Source organism: Desmodus rotundus, chromosome 13 (genome assembly GCF_022682495.2).
Source record: "Desmodus rotundus isolate HL8 chromosome 13, HLdesRot8A.1, whole genome shotgun sequence".
Lineage (NCBI taxonomy): Eukaryota > Metazoa > Chordata > Mammalia > Chiroptera > Phyllostomidae > Desmodus > Desmodus rotundus.
The window spans coordinates 73,288,428-73,310,544 of record NC_071399.1 but is presented as its reverse complement, the minus strand read 5'-3'; the positions used below and the strand labels follow the sequence as shown (position 1 = coordinate 73,310,544).

The 22,117-nt window shown below is 39.2% G+C and overlaps 1 protein-coding gene across 2 annotated transcripts in view; it reads left to right on the top strand.

Annotated features, from left to right (window-relative positions):
* TBC1D4 (TBC1 domain family member 4) overlaps positions 1-22,117 on the top strand; it is a 172,786-nt gene that overhangs the window by 88,026 nt on the left and 62,643 nt on the right. For both annotated transcript variants that reach the window (XM_045201816.3, XM_053916306.2), the window contains exons 2-3: positions 17,433-18,020; positions 19,651-19,740. In XM_045201816.3, coding sequence (XP_045057751.2) covers positions 17,433-18,020; positions 19,651-19,740 — 678 coding nt within the window. The remainder of the gene's footprint in view (positions 1-17,432; positions 18,021-19,650; positions 19,741-22,117) is intronic.

Below are 22,117 nucleotides of genomic sequence, written 5' to 3'. Positions count from 1 at the left end.
AGTTCTGTCAGGAACGCAAGTTGTTCCTGATGTCTGATCTCCCCCCTTTAGCGATAGAATTTTTAACTAGGTATGTGCCTATTCAGAGTCAGGACTGCATTCTCAGCTTCTGTTGCTGCTAGGAATTCCTCTAGTTCTGGCTGGTGGCACTCTCCCAGGTGACCTTCAAGCAATGTGGTGATATTACAGAGGCTTCAAAGGTAGAGGTTTATTGCTTTAGAATTACTGCATTCATGAATGCGGTTACAAGTCAGATATCCGTGGAGTGCGTAGAAGGAATATATTCTTTCTCCAGGACTCTGAAAGGCTAGAGCTTTTCATTGTTTTCTGCAATTAAAGATGACAGGAAAATGGGTTGTTTGAGTCATGTAAATCATCATACGCTTCCCTTGGTGTCATTTAGCCAGACCACATACGAAAAGGGGAGGAGGGGGGAGTCTTTGATATTCAGTGAACAAGGAAGAAAATATTTAAACAGCCAGTATCAGCTCTGAACGAAGACTTTTCTGAGCAGAAACTCACCTAGGTAATGTTTATCCTAGTTGCAAACAAGAAGGAGGAGTGAGGGCCAGAAAGGCAGGTCTTGCTGCAAGGTTTCATTGTATTAATTTTTAATTTCACTAGGAGCAACTGAATCAGGCACACTCCATGATGACTTAATTTTATTTGCGGACAATTAATTCTGCTGGGAGGGCTGGATATAGCGGACTGTAGAGCTCTGGTGTGAATAGTCACAATGTGGAAACAGTGCTTTTCCTTCACCCACAGAAAGGGCAGGTCCAGGTCAGAGATGAGGCATCTGGTTGCTTGCCATTGCCTTTCCTTCCAGCCTAATTTTGGAGAGAGGTGAACCTTTGTTTTCCTCTCTGCCCTTGGGTAGCAGGCAGTTAGGACTTTTCTTCTTAGAAGAAGGCAGATGTCGCATTTTTACAAGAAACTTGATGTCTCTGAACAGAAGCTCAAGAATGTTGTGTTATTTTCATTTGCAAGGTGAAAAATCTTTTGTGGTCAAATGAATATCTGCAGTAATACAGAAAGCCAGGACGAAAATAGGTTTCTGGGAAATCCATGGTGTTTTTTGCTTCCTGATAATGTTACAGCTCTATCCACTGATCCCAGCCAGAGCTTGTCTTGTCCAGGTCCCTCTGGGCTTAACCCTCGCTCCCTTGCCAAGGGCCATTCCATTTAACAGCTAGCCTTGCCTAACTACTGCTCCCCTTGTGAGTTCAGACATTTCATAAGTTAAAACTGCTTATTATGTGTTCAGTTTTAGCATTTTGTTCAGATGACTTTATACTTTTATGGATCACAATAAAATAACCAAGGCTTATGTTCTTATTAGATTTATTATGTCCTCTATGAAAATATCTAACAGATTAAATGTCATCAAGTGCTGATTATTTTGATATTCTCTAATTTTTTCAGTGTAACTTTTATTAACTTACTAATTTTATTGCCAAACTTGTCTAATCAGTTAACATGCCAGTGATTAATTTTATAAGCCTAAAATGGGAGAGTAGTAATGATATTTTATAAACAGTGGCATTTTTTTTAATATTATAAGAAGCCTGTTTTTTTGTTTTTTTTTTTTGCTTAGGTAAACTAGTTCATGTGGGAAAGCTCCCTCTAGTGTTCCTTTGAGTAAATACAAATGTATTGAAACATTTTTGTTGGTAGACTTTTAAAATTTATTTATTTATTTAAAATGTTTTTATTGTTATTCAGTTACAGTTGTCCCCATTTCCCCCCATTACTCTCCCCTGCCCTGCCCACTGCTGCCTTCCACTTCCCCCCCACCCGGCCCCACCCCGTAGCCTTTGTCTGTGGCTCCTTTATACACGTTCCTTGACTTGACCCTTCCCTTTCTTTCCCCCATTATGCCCCTACCATCCCCACCCCCCACTGCTCTGGTTACTGTCAGTTTGTTCTTTATTTCCATGTCTCTGGTTCTATTTTGCCTGCTTGTTCGTTCTGTTGATTAGGTTCCACTTACTACACCAAATTAAAAGGTGAAGACTTTTTAAAGATCAATGTAGGATTCATATCAAAATTAAGAGGAAGGTACAGAGATTTCCCATATAGCTCTGCCTCCACACATCCATAGCCTTCCCCATTAGTAGTATGACTGACAAGAATTGTGTGTTTGTTACTGAGGATGAACCTACAGTGACACATCATGATCACCCAAAGTAAATAGTTTACCTTGGGTGCACTCTTGGTTTTGTACACTCTTTGGGCTTGGACAAATGTATAATGATATTATTATAATATCATACATAGTATTTTCACTGCCCTAAAATTTTCTGCATTCTGCCTAGTCAACTCCCCACTCCTTTTTATTGTCTCCACAATTTGCCTTTTCCAGAACTTACATAGTTGGAATCATGCATAGCCTTTCCAGACTGACTTCTTTCACTTATTAGCATGCATTTAAGGTCCCCCTATGTCTTTTCATGGTTTGAGAACTCGTTTCTTTTTGGTGGTGAATAATATTCCACTATACGGATATACCACGATTTATTTATCCATTTATGTACTGAAGGGCATCTGGGTTGCTTCCAAGTTTTGGAAATGCTGCATAAATATTCTACAAACCTTTGTGTGCAGGTTTTTATATGGATATGTGTTTTTTGAGTAAATACCCGGGTGCATGAATTGCTATATCCCATGGTAAGAGTATGTTTAATTTTGTGAGAAACCAGTATTTTTACTTCTATAACTATGTTTGAAAATGGCTGTCATTTTGCATTCTTATCAGTACTGCATGAAAGTTCCTCTTGCTCCACGTCATTACCAGTATTTGGTGTTGCCAGTGTTCTAGATTTTGGCCTTTCTCATAGGTGTTGAGTGTCTCATTGTTTTAATCTGCATTTCTCTGATGACATATGATGCAGAGCATCTTTTCATATGCTTACTGCCATCTGTATATCTTCTTTGGTGAGGCATCTGCTAAGGTCTTATACCCATTTTTTAATCATGTTGTTCATTTTCTTATTGTTGAGTTTTGAGGGTTCTGTATATATTTTGTATAACGGTCCTGTTGCAGAAGTGTGTTTGGCAAATACTTTCAGTATATGCCTTATCTTCTTATTCCCTTGATACTGTCTTTTGCAGAACAGAGTTTTAAATTTTAATGAGGTCCACTTATCAATTATTTCTTTAATGGATTGTGTCTTTGGCATTGTAACCAAGGTCGTCTAGGTTTTTTCCTGGAGTTTTATATTTTTGCATTTTATATAGAGGTATATAACCCATTTTGAGTTAATTTTTATAAATGATGTAAGGACTGTGTCTAGATTCACTTTTTTTGCATGTGGACGTCCAGTTGTTCCTGCACCATTTGTTGGAGAGACCATTTGGTTCTGCTGCATTGTCTTTGCTACTTTGTCAGAGATTAGTTGACTATGTTTAGGTGGGCCTTTGGGGGTGCCTGTTCTTTTCCATTGATCTATGTGTCTCTTCTTTCACCAGTACCGCAGTGTCTTGATTACTGTAGTTTTCTAGTAAACCGTGAAGTCAAGTGGCATCAGTCCTCCAACTTTGCTCTTCTCCTTTAGGATTGTGTTGGTTATTCTGAGTTGTTTGCCTCTCAAATCAGTTTGTCAATATCCATAAAATAGCACACAGGGGATTTTGATTGGAATTACATTGACTCTGTAGATTGAGTTGGGGAGAATTGACATCTGGACAATATTGAGTCTTCCTGACCATAAACATGGACTGTCTCTCCATTTTTGTAGTTTTTCTTTGATTATGTTCATGAGAGTTTTGTAGTTTTCCTCATACAGGCCTTGTATGTAACCGCTTAGATTTAATACCTAAGTATTTTACTTTAGGAGGTGCTCATGTAAATGATATTGTTTTTAATTGCAAATTCCACTTGTTCATTGCTGGCAAATAGCAAAGCAGTTGAGTTTTGTATGTCAACCTTGTATCCTGCAACCTTGCTACAATCGTTTGTTAGTTCCAGGAGTTAATTTTGTTTATTCTTTCAGGTTTTTTACATAGATGATTATGTCACCAGAGAAAAAAGTTTTGTTCTTTCCTGCCCAGTCTCTAACCTTTTGTGTCCTTCTCTTGCTCTGCATTAGCAAGGACTTCCAGGGTGCTGTTGAAACGGAGAGGGGATCTTACTGAATACATTGATCCTTGCCTTGTACAGGGTCTCAGTGTGGCAGCTTTGTGTTTCTCGCCGTGAAGTATAATGTTAGCTCTAGTTTTTTTTGTAGATAACCTTTATCAAGTTGAGGAAGTTTCCCTCTATTCTCAGTTTGCTGAGAGTTTTTATAATGAATGGGGGTTGAATTTTGTCAAATGTTTTTCTGCATTTATTGATAGGTCATGTGATTTTTATTTTTATTTTGTGTCTGTTGGTGTGATGGATTACATTTATTGATTTTCAGGTGTTGAACCAGCCTTGCATACTTCAGATAAATCCCACTTTGTCTTTTTGTGTAATTCTTTTTATGCTTTTTTGGATTCAATTTGCTAATATTTCAAGAATTTTGGTACCTATATTCATGAAAGTTATAGGTCTAGAGTTTTTTCTCTGCTTTTTTACTCTGTAAGAGATTGTAGAGAATTGGTATAATTTCTTCCTAAAATGTTTTATAAAATTTACCAGCAAACTCATGTGGGCCTCGTGCTTTCTGTTTTGGAAGATTATTAATCATTGATTCAATTTCTTTACTAGATATAGGCCTCTTCAGATCATCCGTTTCTTCTAGTGTCAGTTTTTGGCAGATTGTGTCATTTAAGGAATTGGTCTATTTTTTTAAACATTAATTTATTTTTGTTCACGTATAGTTGTCTGCGTTTACCCCCACCCCTCTCCCCCACCCCAGCCATCCCCACCTCCCCCACTGCTTCCACCCCCCCCCACTTGGTTTTGTCCATGTGTCCTTTATAGTTGTTCTTGAAAACCCTTACCCCCTTGCCCTGCATTAAGTGCCCATCAGTAAATGAATGGGTCAAAAAACTATGGTACATTTATATAATGGAATACTATGCAGCAGAAAGAAAGAAGGAGCTCCTACCCTTTGCAACAGCATGGATGGATCTGGAGAACATTATGCTAAGTGAAATAAGCCAGGCAGTGAGGGACACATACCATATGATCTCACCTTTATGTGGAACCTAGTCAACAAAACAAACAAGCAAGCAAAATATCAGAGACATTGAAATTAAGAACAATGAAATTAAGGAATTGGTCTATTACATTTAGGATATCAAATTTCTGGGCATAGAGAGGTTCATAGTATTCTTTAATTATCCTTTTAATTTCCATGGGATCTGTAGTGATGGCCCCTTTTCATTTCTGATATTAATAATTTGTTTTCTCTCTTCTTCGTAAGCCTGGCTAGAGGATTATTGATTTTTGAACCATATACTTTTAAGACTGTGAATATGAAGAAAATAATAGGACTAATTTGATGAAAAGAAGGCATCCAGTTGAATAAACAGGGAGTAGGCTGATCTCACATTGAAAGTGCTTTATGGTTGGGTAAAGGGCTATGCTGCATTTGAAACTGAGTCTCGTAGTGCTGGCATACATAAGTAAATAATGACTCTTCAGGGTGTTTCTTAGATGCCCCTTTTCTGTAGTTAAGGTGAAAAAATGGAAGATTTAACTTTCTTGATTACATTTATATAAGAAGTTTGATTTTGTCATGTTAATGAGTTTGCTTATTTTACTTTTTTATCATGTCTGTATAAATACCCATAACCAATAAAAGAAATATAGAATTATTTTTCACAAGTGGCACAAATACTTTACAATCATACTATGTTATTTTTATTTTCATAAGGTACAGAACTGATCTTTTTTTTTTTGCCTAACTACATGCAATCTTTTTCCAAAATTTGTTCCTTATATAAGTGTTACTTATATAAGATAGTTCCCAGTCTCATTGTAGTCAGAAAAAGCAGTTTACACATGTGGCTTTATTCCAGGATACAAAAATCTCCCTTTTCATTTTTGGCTGATTCCTGAGTTTCATCTGATTCTTGAGCTGTCAAATGAAATCTTAGATTAAAATGCACATTTCCTGCTGAAGGGGTTGTGGGGGTCACATTTTGACGTCATTAGAGCACAGAAAGGTAGCCCTAGGATGCTAAAGATAACTTCACCTCACGGTTTTGCCTATGCTCAGCGCTGAATCAAATGAAATGTTCAGTGTTTAATACTCTGCTCTTTTTCCACATCCTCAGCTGATCATGCTTTCAGAGGAAATTAAATAAAGCCTTATGCCTTTCCCTTTGGGATAACTGTCCTTGCTGCAGGTCAGTTCAAACTCTTCTGTTGAGCTCCAGATCCTGTACCCTCTTGGCTACTTAAGGTCATGGCCAGCAATTCGACCCTCTTGCTCTAGATCATCAGCGTCCCTTTCACTATTGAGTGTTCCCTTATTGGAAGCTGTCATTTCTTCCATTTATAAGAGAACTCTCTTCTGACTCACTTGTACCTCCGGCTACTGCCCTGATAGATTGTCTGTGTCGTTTTGCATTTCGTTCCTGAAACTGTCTTTGGAACCCACTCCAGTAAGGCTTTTGCCTTAAGTCCTCATCAAATTTTTCTTGTCAGAGTCACCTATGACTTAATTTTCTTTAGTTACTCCTTCTTGGAAACCTTCTTACTTGGCTTCAGGATACTGTTCTCACCTGATTTTACCCCTGGCTCTTGCTATATTTTCCTTTTCTCATATCTCTCCATCTCCCAAACTTATAAGCATCATGTGCCTCAGGAGTTGGTTCCTTAGAGATATTTCTCTCCATGCTAACTCTCTCTGTCTCTCTTCCTATGCCTCGCCCTGCTCCCTCCTGCTCACTGTGTCTTCTATACTGACTCTCTTGATGAAATCATCTAATCTCATGGCTTTAAATATCATCTACATGTTAATACCTTCCAGTTCCTTTCTCAGTTCTGTTCTCTTAACTGAACTCTAGATACATATCTTCAGCTGCCTACTGTCATCTCCCCTCAGAGAAACAGAACAGCTTCACAAAATGAACATGTCCCAAACTAAGCTCCTGCTACCTTAAGCCACCCAATTCCCTCCCCTGTTTCACTGCAGCTCCATTTTCCTAGTTCCTCCAGCCAAAACCCATAAAGTTCACCCATTCCTCCTCTCCTCGCTTACACTACATTAAGTAAATGTATCAACAGATCATCTTGACTGTGTTTTTAAAATTGTATCCAGATGCCTTCAGCTTCTTACCACTTTCGTGCTGTTGATCCTGTGTGAACCACCATTGCCCCACCCTGGATGGGTGCAATAGGCTCCCACCCCATCAACCTGGCTATCTAGTCAATCACGCAACTGCCTAAGCGATCCTTTAAACACATAACTCAACACCTGATCTTGGCTTTGTGTCTCACTGAGCCAAAGTCAAAAGCCAAGCCAAAAGTCCTTTCAAAGTCCTGCATGATTTAGATGCCCCCTGCCCCACAATGGCCTCTGGGATAATCTCCTCCCACTCACCCACTCACTCATGTTCAGCCACACTGGCTCCTTGATGTTCCCTTAACATGCCAGGCAATCTTTTGCTTCAAGGCCTTGGTACTTGATGTACTGTTTGTCCAGAAAGTTCCTCCCCCACATAGCTGTAGGGCTCACCTTCTTGCGCAATAGAAGTTTTTACTCATTTTAGACAAAGTCCTTTCCCTAAAATTGCAAATCTCCCGCCACCCCCTCCAAATTTTCTGTCTACCTTCCCTGCATTATTTTTCTCCTTGGTAATTTTTACTATTTAGAATCCTTTATATTTTATGTATTTATCATATACTCTCTGCTACCATTGAAGTTTCTTGAAGGCAATGTTTTCTTATTTAGCAACAGCTTTTCACTTCTTCCATCTCCTTACACAGTGCAAATCAGACTTACTTTTTTAATTTAATTGAATATTATTGAATGCTTTCATTGTCCCAGCAGTGTGCCAGGCACATTTGCACATTTAATTTAATTTTCCCAGCTTTCCTCTGAAACAAACATTGTGGTTCCCATTTTGCAGAAGAAAAACCGAAGGCTGAAAGGATACAGTGTCTTTTCTATAGACAATAATAGATACTGGAATGAGGCTTTAAACTCAAGACCTCTAACTGCATGTTATGTCCTTTTCTATTATGCCACACTGTGGACTAATCCACTTTAAAAATAAAGATTTTGCTCTTGAAAGGGAATTTGTAAAGGACTGTTCTTACCCATCCTTCACCATTTCACTTCTCAATACGTCATCTCCTGTCTTTTGTGCCTGTCTTTCCCTGTAACATTTAACTCAGCTGTTACTGAGGACTTTCTCTTCTCTTCATCCAATTGCATGACTCCCCACCTCTTTTCTGTAAGTTACTCTCGTATGTTGAATAGATGGCCACTTTCACAAATTTGAAGTGGCCAGAAAGGCACAGGTCATACTTCTCAGAGAAGGAAGTCAATGATATGATCCGGGAGATGGAATGGGAGGGGGGAACTGAGCTGAAAGGTTTAAGGAATTTCTCTCTCCCTGATGCCTGAAAAGACTCAGAAGCCACCAAGAAATCAGCAGTTAGAGAGTTACAGAGCCAAAAATGAGTTTGGAGCAAAGTGATCGAAAATATCTAACAAATAACAAGGGAAATGGGGACAGATTCACGGATGGAGAGCAGAATCATGGCTAGTGGGAGGGGGCGTTAGAGGGTGGACGGATTGAGCAAAAAGGAAAAAGGACTCACAGATAAGGACAACAGTGTGGTGATTGAAGAGGGGGTATAAGGGGACTAAACGGTAATGGAAAAAATACAATAAAGATTTTAAAAAAGCATTTTCTCAAGCAAAAAAATAAAATAAAAACTATTGAATTGTTTAAAAAGCACGTAAACATATTTTTTAACATTAAATAAAATAAAGGGCAAGAAAAAAAAAAAGAGAAAAAACTGAGAACTACGGCCTGGTCTAAGAGGAAACTGTTTTGGCTCAAGCCCAAGAATCTAAAACCAAGTAACGTAAGTCTTAGAGGTACTTCACTTTCTGTGGCCCCAGGCAGTTTCTTGTCTCCTTATTTTCTTCTTTATTGACTAAAGTTTTGATTTAAATGGTTTGTTTCCACATCTGTAAAATAAGATAGTGTACACTTATTTTGATATTTTTGTAATTTTAAATCACCAAATCATTCCAGTCTATTTACAATCTAGATCTAGAAAATTAGACCTCTTTTTTACTGTGCAAAATCTTTCTTAAAGTAATATTTCATATTTTTAACTAAATACAAAGAATCACTGAAGTGCTTTTGGATAAAAGTGAAAATGGTTTAAAAATCATTTTTATTTCTTATTAAGATGTTCAGACAGCCTCATGTTAAAAATAACAGACTGCGCTTCCAAAGTAACTGGGACTGGAAAAACCTCATGGGTTCTTAGGTAATGGTTAGTGTTTCCTTAATATTAGTGAGCCATTTCATGATGTCTATATACCATCTGATTACTTTCCATTGGCTGAAGATGAGGTTTTAAAAAAACAAATAGGACTTGTAACATTAAATGACAAAATCAGACTTTTCTCAAAATCCTGAGCTGATCTTAATGATTTAAGTAAAACATAATTAGAAAGAAATCTAGCAATATGAAACAAAGCAATATGGCTTGAATGAAAAAACTGAACAAAACTCCAGAAATAGAACTAAAGAAAATGGAGACAAGCAATCTGTCAGATGCAGAGCTCAAAACATTGGGTATTAGGATGCTCAAGGAACTGATTGGGCACTTCAACAGCATAAAAAAGACCCAGGCAGAAATAAAGGTTACACTAAGTGAAATAAAGAAAAATTTATGGCAAATCAACAGTGGAGTGGATGAAGCTGAGAATCAAATCAATGATTTGGAATACAAGGAAGAAAAAAAATTCAATCAGAACAGCAAGAAGAAAAAAGAATTAAAAAAAAAACAAAGATAGGCTAAGGAGCCTCTGGGACATCATCAAACAAACCAGCGTTCAAATGATAAGGGTGCTGGGAGGAGAAGAAAAAGAGCAAGAAATTGAAAACTTATTTGAAAAAATAATGAAAGAAAACTTCCCTAATTTGGTGAAGAAAATAGACATAGAAGTTCAGGAAGCACAAAGTCCCAAACAAGTTGGACCCAAAGAGGACCACACCAAGACACATCATTATTAAAAAGCCAAAGGTTAAAGGTAAAGAGAGAATCTTAAAAGCTGTAAAAGAAAAACAGATAGTTACCTACCAAGGAGTTCCCATAAGACTGATAGTTGATGTCTCAAAGAAACATTGCAGGCTAGAAGGGACTGGAAAGAAATATTCAAAATGATGAAAAGCAAAGACATACAACCTTAATTACTCCAGCCAGCAAAGCTATCATTTAGAATCTAAGGGCAGATAAAATGCTTCCAGACAAGGTAAAGCTAAAGGAGTTCATCATCACCAAGCCCTTATTATATAAAATGCTAAATGGACTTAAAAGAGTTAGAAGATCAAAACTATGAACATTAAAATGGCAATAAATTCACAACTATCAGCAATTGAATCTTTAAAAAAAATGAAACTAAAACAAGCAGAACAGAAACAGAATCAGATCATTTGGAGGGTTATCAGCTGGGGGGGGGAGGGGAAGGAAAGGAGGAAAATGTGCAGTGATTAAGAAGTACAAATTGATAGGTAAAGAATAGACAGGGGGCTATTAAGAACAGTATAGGAAGTGGAATAGCCAAAGAACTTACATGCATGAGCCATGGACGTGAACTAAGGGGGGGGATTACCAGAGGGAATGGGCGTACCAGGTGGAGGAGGGTAAAGGGGGAAAAGTGGGACAACAGTAATAGCATAATGGATAAAATATATTTTTAAAAATCTCCCTTCCCCTAAAGGCATTTAATACCTCCAAAGCAAACATGTTTCTTTTCCATACTGTCTCTATCTGATTGAGACTGGTTTAAATTGTTAGTTCTCATTAGGCAGTTTTCTTTAGTTTATTTTAAGTGTTCCTGGTTTCTCCCCACTTTCTTTTTACACATCTCCCCCACCCCCCGCTTTTTTTTTGCATTAATCTATATCTTGCTGGGCTTACTCAAATTATTATTAAAAAGATTAATAAGGAATCTAGTGGTTAAGCTCATATCAAGTATGAAAGGATTTACCCAGTTTTTTTGGCTTTAAGTATGTTTTAAGCAGCTTATTCTCACATTCATATTTGTATCCATTTTTAATTGTTTGCTGAATTTCATCTCTTTATCAATGAAGTCTTCGAGGAAAAGAGACATTGTACTATAGATTAATCTCTTCATTTTTAATGAGTACTGGACACTGGCAATTATTTAAATAGCATCAGAAAGACAATGGTTATCCAACTTAAAATGTTCTTTTTAAAGAAAGCTACAGTTTCTGCGCTTCACTCCTGAACAATCAGGGTGTTTCCTGATTGCAGAGTCAGGAAATACTTTACTTTTGAAGCAATAACGGTTATTCCTGGAAGGTTTTATAATTGGCTGCATAGTGATAATGTGGACTTTCAACAAGTGCAATGAAATTTCTGCTGCCTTACTTAAAAAGAAAGCTTCTTAAGTGCGACCGAAGGGGATTACATCGGTTTGGTTTATTCAGTGCTCTTGGAGAACGACTTTCCCCTGACTTCCTGAGCGAAGGTATCTTTCCTTAGTGCATTTAATCTAGATTTTTGCCCAGTGTTTGATTGTTTAAACATTATTATGTTTTACTTGTAGAATTTGTTTCTTTATCAGGCAAAATGTAATTTCTACAATACCACTGGATTGCTTGAAGTATGATGAATAATTATGATACTTAATGGGAAATAACAGCGTGACATTCAGGCATTTAGTAGGAAGTTTCTTTTAATCTTGAGCGAGGACTTGCTTTAATGTGTGAATATTTGAGAGTCGAATCTAAATTCTTTTAGTGAGGTTACTAAAGTGTAACAACAAAATACTATGTAAAGGTGGCACTGTGCTTTTTCTAAATAATCATAAGGCATTTGAGAAAAGCCCTGTTCATTTTATTATTTCTTGAATTGATTATTGTGTCAATGGAGATGAATAAGTTCAATGACTTACAATATTTATGGCTTACCCATAGAGATAATTTTCCATCTCCTTTAGTGACATTGACATAGAAATAAACCCACCAAAATTTGGATCTAGACCTTCACTGACTATGTTATCTATCCCCTTACCTTGACTGGAGAGGAAACAGCAGGAAGCAGAATAGCAAAGATTTCTGCCTGAGCTGGGGATAGAATTCAAACCTCTCAATCTCTAGTTCGGTAGAGTTTTTTGTCATTATTGTTGTTTTATGTTAAAGATTACGTGCTGCCACAGAAAAAAACCTTGCCTTGAGTTGGCAGTACGTCCTCATCGGGCTCTGTGGGATGTAGGCAGGGTCTGAGGCACGGCGTTTTTCATATCTGGAGTACGGGTCACCTGAGCAAGAAGCGCCAGTGTGCAGCTGGAGGGGCTCCGTGGCTTCAGGAGACGTTCCTGACACGCGCATTGGCTTCTCGGTTGGGGTAAGCACTGAGCAGAGTGGAGAGCCATGCTCTCTATTTTGGGCACTGCCAGGTCTCTTGAATTATCAGTAGGAATTTAATAAACCTCTCTCACTCCCGGAGAACTTGTGTCAGGGTTCTGGGTAGTTGTTCACTACTATTAATATGCCTGTTTGCTGACAGCCGTCACCCGTTTTCTTCTGAGCACAGAACACTTCCCCAGTGGTCATAGGAAGAGCTCTAAGTACCATTCAGAATCACCCCAAGTCATTCTTTCATTTAAGAGCTTACGGTGTAGTGGTACAGAAAACACAAGACATAATACCTTGTGTGTTGAAAGACACAGTACATACAAGAAGTCAACTATATATATATATATATTCGGTTAATGCTATCCTATGGGAGAATACTGCTTTCCCCAAATATCATTTTTATGTGCAAGTACTGGATAGAGATTTCATTTCTCTGCTGCCACTTCTGGAATAAATGCCTCAATAGAAGGTTTTCATGGTTCTCTGACAACTCATTTCCCCACTATGGGGATTTTACTGTTTTTATCCGTGTGATCCTTCTGGTGCGAGCTCTGAGTGTGTAGACAGGGGCGTATAATGATGAGTTTCACATGTGTCTTCCACATAACGTCAAAAGCAGAGCAGACGGTTGTCAGGTCAGCCTCGCAGTTAGAGTCTCTGCGGCCCCAGCCACTGAAAGCTGTGGCTAGTTGTGGCCAAGCAATGGCATTACAGGTAACTAGAACTTGTGTTTCGTGGTGTAGTTAACAACTGAAATCGCTGGAAGGTTAAATCACTCAGTTCAGTCCAGATGATGAGCTTTGCTTGAATTGGGTTGGCCAAAAAGTTTGTTTAGTTTTTTCTGTAAAATAAAAACCACATTTTTCATTTTCACCAGTAACTTTATTGACTTGAGTATTTTGAGTATGGTGGCTATCTCCTGTGTGGTATAATGTTGATTGCTCTCAATTAATGTCTCGATTTGATCGCTGTCAACTTTAACTGGTCCACTTGACCATGGAGCGTCATCCAGTAAGAAATCTCCAGCATGAAACTTCACAAACCACTTTTGACATGTTTGATCAGTAAGAGCACCTTATCCATACACTACACAAGTCTTTTTTTTTTTTTTGCATTTCAGTTGCATTTTTACCTTTCTTGAAATAATAAAGCATAATACGCTGAAAATATGTATTTTCTTCTATCTTCAATATTAAAATGGCTGCACAAAAATTGACCAATTTCGATGTTTTTTTAAATGCACGCTGATATGACAGCTGTCACAATACAATCTAACAAAATTGTTTCAAATGAAGTTAAAGAAAACTAAGTGCTACAAGAACCATCTTACAGAAAAAAGACAAATGAAATTTTTGACCAACCCAGTATAAGCTGGATCGTTAACTGAATTACTCAATACATTTAGGTGTTGGGCCTTTACCCGCCATCACAGGGAGGTGTCCTGTGAGACTGTAGAAATCCAGCCACTGACCAGTCATTCATGTAAGAGCTCTCAAGATGATGGAAGAGAAAATGTACAAACCTCGATACAGAGTAAGTGACACAGCAGAGGTTGAATTGACTTTATTTGCAGTTTCAATGGTGGGATACAATATAATTTTAATACCCCCCAAAATAATTTAAATATTTGTAACAAGATAAAAATTCTTCAGGTCCAAAAATATCCTACCGAAAATATTTCTGATTCCATGCTTTTACAGAGACATGCTGGGAAATTTAGGAGCATTGGGGTTGCAAAATCAGATGGAAAGTATTTAATAAAATTATGGTTTTTGAGGGAGAAGGGATCACTGTATCTTAGGGCTTTGCCCAAGGCACTAGAATCATCTTACCTTCAGCAGGGTTTAATTAATGTCAGCTAGCTCACGCTCCACAGCTTTGAACCTTGTCAGGTACAAAAGTAAAAGGAAAATAAAAGAACCCTTTCTGGTGTGGCTTGGTTGGCTGCAGTCTAGTGCCCTAAACCGAAAGGTTGCAGGTTCTATTCCCAGTCAGGGCACACGCCTGGATTGCGGGTTCAGTCCCCAGCTGGGGAGCGTGTGGTTGGCAACTGATCGATGTTTCTCTTGTATTGATCTCTCTCTCTTCCCCACCCCCTCCCGTCTCTCTCTGGAATAGAAAAGAAAGAAAATGTCAGAGAGCGGTGTTTCTCTCTCCCTTTCTTCTCTCTCTAACATGAAAAAATAATGATAATAAAAAGGAAACTGTCACAGAGCTAAGGGTGACTGTCATGCTGTAGTACACAACACCTGACTTTTTTCTGGGTCATGTCAAGTGTTCAGGGTGAGTCACAGGAAACACAACAGCCAGTTGAAATTTTTGTGATTTTTAAATTGTGAATTCTCTGGCGATATATCCCCAATAATCACATGAAAAAGAAGAAATTCTAGATTTTGAATTGGTGCTAGAACATTTGAAGATATACCGTAGATGTCTGACTGTGAAGCAACACTGTAGACGAGATGCTCTCCTCTTTTTCCAAAGACAAAAATGATCAAAACAGTTTTTTATGCTAGTACACATATTGAGGGTCTGCTATGTACCATGAATTATTCCAGGCTCTGTGGATTCAACAAGGGAAAAATGAAAAAGGGGAGGAAGGACAAAAAAGAGACAGAAATCACCAGTCTCCTAGGGCTTACATGTTAGCAAATAAATTATACAGAATGTTATTGGTAAGTGCTATGCATAGCACTAAAGCAGGGAAAAAGTCCAGCGCAATGCTGGCTGTGTGGGGGGGGGGGGGGGAATGGGTGCTGCCTCACAGGTGATACTAGCGCATGGATTTAAATGAGGTGAGGGAGTGAGCCTTGTGCTTATCTGGGGGAGAAGCTTGGAGGTCAGAGACCCTGAGAGAGGGTGTGCCTGGTGTGTCCCGGGAAAAACTAGGAGACTGGAGTGGCTGAAGCAGAGTGAGTGAGAGGGAGGGAGTGTTACCTAGGAGTAAGGTCAGAGCTAATGAGGGAGGGATGGAAAGATGGAGACCCAGGTTGACTCTCTAAAGATAACATGCAGGATGTGTAGCCACAGTGCACATTTAATCCACGTGTATGTCATGCGGATGGCAAGGGCCCTGTAGGACATTGTAAGGACCTTGTCTTTCACCCTTTATGAAATGGGGGGCCTGGAGAATTTGCCCGTGAGTAACATGACAAGTTTAAAAAGGATCCTTTTGATGTCTGAGAATAGATTGAAGGGGGCGAGGAATACCAGTTACAAGATTATTGCCGTAAACCAGTTGAGAGATGATGAGTAGTATTCCACTGTGTGAATGTACCACATTTTGTTTATCCATTCACTTTTTTCTTCAGTATAATTGAGATATAATTGACATATAACATTGTATTAGTTTAAGGTGTACAACATAATAATTTGATACATGGATGCATTGTGAAATGATTACCACAATAAGTCTAGTAATAAGTATATTACATCCCCAGAACTTATTTATCTTGTAACTAGAAGTTTGCACCTTTGACCCCTTCATCCATTCCCTCCACTGTTTCTATGAGCCGTTTTTTTTAATTTTTATTTTTAGATTCCACATGTAGGTGAGACTACATAGTGTTTGTCTTTCTTTGTCTGACTTACTCAGCAAAATGCCCTCAAGGTTCACGCATGTTGTCCCCAATGGCAGGATTTCCTTTTTTATGGCCACATAATATTCCGTGTGTTTGTGTGTCCATGCGTTTCCCACCTTCTTTACCCGCTTATCTATTGATGGGCACTTAGGTTGTTTCCGCATTTTGGCTACTGGGAATCACGCTGCAGTGAACGCGGGGCTGCAGACAGCTTTTCAAGACAGTGATTCTGTTTCCTTTGTGTTTATACCCGGAAATAGAATTACTGGGTCATATGGTAGTTCTATTTTTAATGTTTTGAGGAACCTCCATACTGTTTTCCATAGCGACTGTACCAATTTACATTCCCACCAACAGGGCACAAGGGTTCCCTTGTTCTGCATGTCCTCACCAGCACTTACTGCTTGTATTTTGATGATGTCATTCTAACAGGTGTGAGGTGATGTCTCATTGTGGTTTTGAATTGCATTTCCCTGATGATTAGGGAGTATTACTTGTAATGAACATTTGGGTTGTTTCCAGTTTGGGGCTCTTTTGACCAGGGCTTCTATGAATATTTGTATACGAGCTTTTGTGTGGGCTTATGTTTTCAGGGTTTTGGCTAAATCTTAGCAGTGCCGTAGTTGTTAGGTCCTGAGTTAAGTCTGTGTTTTAACTCCTGAGAAACTGCTGAACAGTTTTTTGAATACAATGTATGCAAGTTCCGGTTGCTCCACATCCCAGTGGGCTCTTGGTCTTTTTGATGTTAGCACCTCTAATAGATGTGCAATGTTATTTTACTATGGTTTTAATTTGTATTTTCCCTGATGGCTAATGCTGATGAAGGGTGTCTGGATTTTAACCTATCCCTCCGGAAAATTTATTTTATACTCTTTGTTGAAACTTTGGTTCCTTTCAGCTGAGGCTCATAGTAACACTTATTCATTCATTCATTCATTCATGTATTTTCGGTCATTACACTTTTTTAAAATTTATCTTTTTCCCTTCATTTTAACTTTTGATGCCCTTCATAGTAACTTTTGAAAGTACTCGAAGGATATACTCTGATTTATTAAAGGTTAGCAGTGGCCTATATCATCTCATGGTTTGTTTTGGGGAAATGTATACATTCAAAATGGGGATGTATAATAGTGATGTCATCACATGTCAATCTTTTGAGGCATTGATGTCTGATAGTGTAATTTAAATGTGTTTTCTCTTATGTAGGGTCTGACAGTTGCCTTCCATATTTTATCATTTAGTAAGAGAATACATTCTGTGTGATAATAACAGGCTACGTCAACATACACTACTCCTAAAGAGTCAACCGAAATAAGTTTGTCTAATTATTTTCTTTAGGTTCCCGAGGTGATCAGCAGCATAAGGCAGTTGTCGAAAGCTGCCATGCAGGAGGATGCCAAACCCAGCAAAGACAGCGAGGACGCCTTCTACAACTCGCAGAAGTTCGAAGTCCTGTACTGCGGCAGGGTGACCGTGACCCACAAGAACGCGCCGTCCAGCCTCATCGACGACTGCATCGAAAAGTTCAGCCTGCACGAGCAGCAGCGCCTGAAGATCCAGGGCGAGCCGCGCGGGCCCGAGGCCGGCAACGACCGGGTCATCTTCGAAGTGGAGGGGCCCAGTTCACCCTCAGACATTCTGCTGGAGGAAGAGGATGGCGACGCCAACTCCCACCCCGCCTTACCCACGGTGGCCAGCCAGCCGGCGCTGTCCGGCTCCCGATCTTGCTTCCCCGAGCGGATTTTGGAAGATTCTGGCTTTGATGAACAGCAGGAGTTCCGGTCTCGGTGCAGCAGCGTCACCGGAGCCCTGCAAAGGAAAGTCCATGAGAACAGCCAAAAACCGCAGCTGCGAAGGAGACACGCCAGCGCGCCCAGTCACGTACAGCCCTCGGACTCGGAGAAGAACAGGACCATGCTGTTTCAGGTGCTGCCCTGGCGGGGTGCCCCAGCGCGGCTGGAGCGAGCCGCCAGGCGCCCGGCCCCTCCCATTTCCCCATTCTGCAGTTACCCAGCTTCAATTCTCTCCCCCGGGAAAAGCAGATCGTGCGGGAGGGGAAGGAGCAGAGGGAGGGAGAGAGGGGCCGAAAGGCAGAGGTGGAATGTGCATTGTAAGAAATGAGGGAGCAGGGCAGGGAGAGATGGAGAGAGAAGCGATTAAAGGAGCCCCCTGGAAGGCTGGTGGAAGGAGTAAGAAGAGACGATTGATTACTCTTAATATCACCAGCAGTTTGCCTTAGGTGGTTCTCCAGTAAGTGTTGTTGCTGGTTTTTCAACAACTGCAGAGCATGTAAAGATGTGACAGGGGGTGTGATTAGGCATGGAGGAGAAAGGTTTCAGAGAAAAAAAAAGTTCAGAGGCTCACAGGTTTATTTTCAGATGAGATTGCACACAAAATAGAATGTTAAAGAACCACTGTAGGCCTGACAATTGACTGGGTCGGGGATTAAAATAATTTGGTGCAAGCTAGGTTCAGTCTGGGTGTCAAATGTCTTAAGTGTAAGAAGTTTCTGAAGTTGTGCAGGGTATAGAAAATAGTTCCACTTAAAAGAGCTTAATTTGTTACAAAGCACTGTAGCAATTACTTTGTTACAAAGGACTTCACTTGTTAACAAAGCACTTCTCTAATCCTGAGTTTGTACGATTCGAGTTTTCTGGGGGTGGGGGGGGGATGGGACTTGAAGAATGACTGTCCTTATATCCTGTTGTAAAAAACCCAGGAGAAGGAAATTCCACACATTGGTAAATAGTCCCTGTGTGTAATATTTGCTTTATCAGAAGTCCAGGAGTTCTTTAGTTTTTTTTGTTTTCTTTTAAAAATAACTCTAGGCATATAAAATGCCTATCATCTTGTCTTTGGTGATCCGTTACCTGTTTTCCTTCTTCTTCAGGCCATTGGATCTGTTCTCTTTCTTAGTGAGCCACAGTCCTTGCTGTTTGTTAATTTTTCTGAATGGTGGTTTACTTAAAATTTAAAAAAATTATCTGCCCAATGGCACATACAGGGGTGGGCAAAAGTAGGTTCACAGTTGTGAGTACATGACACACAAATTTATTCTTATTTATCGATTATTGTATTTTTGACTTATTTGTCTTCTTCGTGTTATTATTTTGTAACCTTCTTTATCTTTTAGGTACTGATGGCTGGTAATTTAACCTACTTTTGCCCACCCTGGTAGACCTTTTTATTGACCACTTGGGAGAAAGTATGATTATAAATTATAATTCAATAATTGGTAGTTTTAGAAATCACAAAGTAAGGAAAGGTTGCACTTTTTTTTTGAAAAGAGAATCACTTTTAATCTGAAAAAAAAAGTTTCTTGTATCTTGTAAATGAAGACCAACCCAATTTTTATGACTTTTTTAGACAAAGGAAGAAGCATGAGGCAGCTGATATTTGGGGGTGAAATGTTGGTTGGATTGGATGATGCAGCACATGTGAATATTTATATCTGGATATGGCACTTGACTCTGTGTTAGTAGTTGAATATTTAATTGTAAAGTAAGATGCTAGGTCCTCGTGAGTTGAAATTAATTGGAGTGTTTTTATTTTTAAGGTCGGACGGTTTGAGGTAAACCTTATCAGTCCAGACACTAAATCAGTTGTGCTTGAAAAGAATTTTAAAGATATCTCTTCTTGTTCACAGGTATGTATTGAAGTAGAGCATGGTTTTGAGGAAACCAACTGAATCTTGCTTCTAAATTAACCACAAAGTAACTGGGCTTTCACATCTTCGAACTGGAACATTCTTTTTCATTTTAATTGTTCAAGTGGGTGTGTCTTCAGCTAAGTGTGTCTATGTGTTTGTGTCTTTGTCAGTGACGAAGTCCTGTCCAGGTTTGTCCGTGTCATAATAGTTTGCCCTCATTGTCGTCAGCCTTTTCTTTTCATAGCGTCACTTCATGAAATTCCTTCCACCGATGGAGTTTTTGTGGTGACGAGTTCTCCTGAAAATGCCTTCACAGACAGTGTTTCTCCAAAGCTCGGGCAGTGGGGCTTGTGGGCATCACTGAGTCATATTTGCTCTTTGCTCTGTAACCAGGCAGTGAAAGGAGAACCAGTACTTTCAAGTTCTATTGATGCAAATGCTAAAGTTTGAAAAGTAGGCTTTGGCATGTGTATGTACTTTTGTTTATTTTCATTTCACACACTGTATATTTGAAAGTCGTTTGAATAATTGGTACAGCTAAACGTGTACAAGGTCGTGTTAGGCACTGACTAGTGTCCTAACTACCATACTAATAATTTAGAATATGCCAAAGGTAGAACTACCTAAATATATTGTAAACATAGAAAAAAATGGAAGATGTTGGAGTAGAGGGAGTCTCTAAATGTAAATGTGGGCAGGTTAAAAATGTGATGCTGCCTCTGAGGAAGTCACGGGAATAGGGAAGGATTAACTTCTGTTCTAGCCAGGTGACTTAGATGTACCTACAGGGAACTGGGTCTCACCAGGACCCCTTCCTACAGTTCCATGTTGGAGCGTCAAGACTGGCTTTTTTAAAAATTTGTAGTTAGCGGTACCATAGATATGATGTTCAGACATCTTCCCCTTTGAAAATGACAAGTTTTTATACGTCTTGTTGATTATTCACCTCAACCTCAGCTAATGGTGTTTCATTTTGCTCTGTTATGTGGAGACGTAAAATTATGTGTAAAGGTAAACATTTTCTACTCTAATAACAGAGAGGCAGCATCCCTCTATAAGGAAGAATACATTGCAAACTTCTAATTTCCTATTTAAAGGACAACAAATTGGGTAGAATGATTACCCACTTGCACAGAAAAAGTATGTACTGAGCATTTTCATAATTATCTGTTTACTGGGAGTCCCTGCAAGATCAAAAGCTGTGTGAGGGCAGGTGTCTTAGTCTGTGGTGTCTGATTCTGCATCAGACTGAGATGCATTAAGACAGATCTTGACACTTAGGTATTTGATAAGGGTTGAGTGGATATTTCTACATGTAGGTCCTTGTGCCAAGTACTGGGGAGCGGGTGGTGTATGAACCAGTGGAGTGACTGCCCCCCGCCCCCAGAGCACAAAGAATCATCCTAAAAAAGTGCCTCTCACCCCCACAGTCCCCAAGCCTTTCCAGTAAGAAAACTGGCAATGCTCATTGAACACCCAAGGGGAAAAAATAGATAAAGGGGGGAAAAACAACCCAAAACAAAAAGAACCAGCCAAACCAAATATGTAAAACAGGCAGTTCAAATGTGATTTTTCCTTTTTTTTTTTTTAAAGTAAGCTTTCTATTCTGACATTCTAGACCAGAAAAAGAATTAAACAAAAATATGACATAAATTTGTGGAAAGTCCTTAAGGGAAAGGAATAATTGTCCCGTTAACCTCTGCTCCTTGCTGAGTGGCCCTGCTCCTTACTACTCCTTTCCACAGCATTGGACTGGTACAATGTGGCCACATTCAGGAATTGAGCTGATACAGGGTGGCCACATTTCAGGAACAGGCTTGCTTTTCAACATATGCACACCAGCTAATGTTTCCTTCTTCGGAATCTGTGGCACCGTGTCCCTGGCAAGCACGGGGAATAAGACAGTGGTTTTCTTTACTGGAAGCAGGGCCACTGCCTAAAGACTCCCTGAGCTAATGAGGTCCTATGATTTTTTTCCAGTTAGTACTAAGCTGGTAAGAGATACTCTTTAGTCACTAATGAGTTGTACCAGATGGAGCTGACTTTCACCTCATGAATTGTCACCTCAATCCTCTCTATTGACTTTTTTCTTTTTATCAGAGTTGATTTCCTTTTTCCTATCTGTTGGATAGCTGGAGCTTATTATTACAAGAATAGTGGTTACCATTTATCAAATGTGCCAGGAACAATGATAGATATTTCTTACTTCCAAATCACAAAAATTTCTTACCATCAAGAGAAATGGGGCCTCATAGGTAATTACTAGCAACCCAACATGATGTCTCGTACCAAGTAGGTGGTTGAACTAAGATTGAAGCTCAGATCCGTGTGACTCCAAATCCCTCTTTTTAAATTTTTTCATAGGGATTTAGGT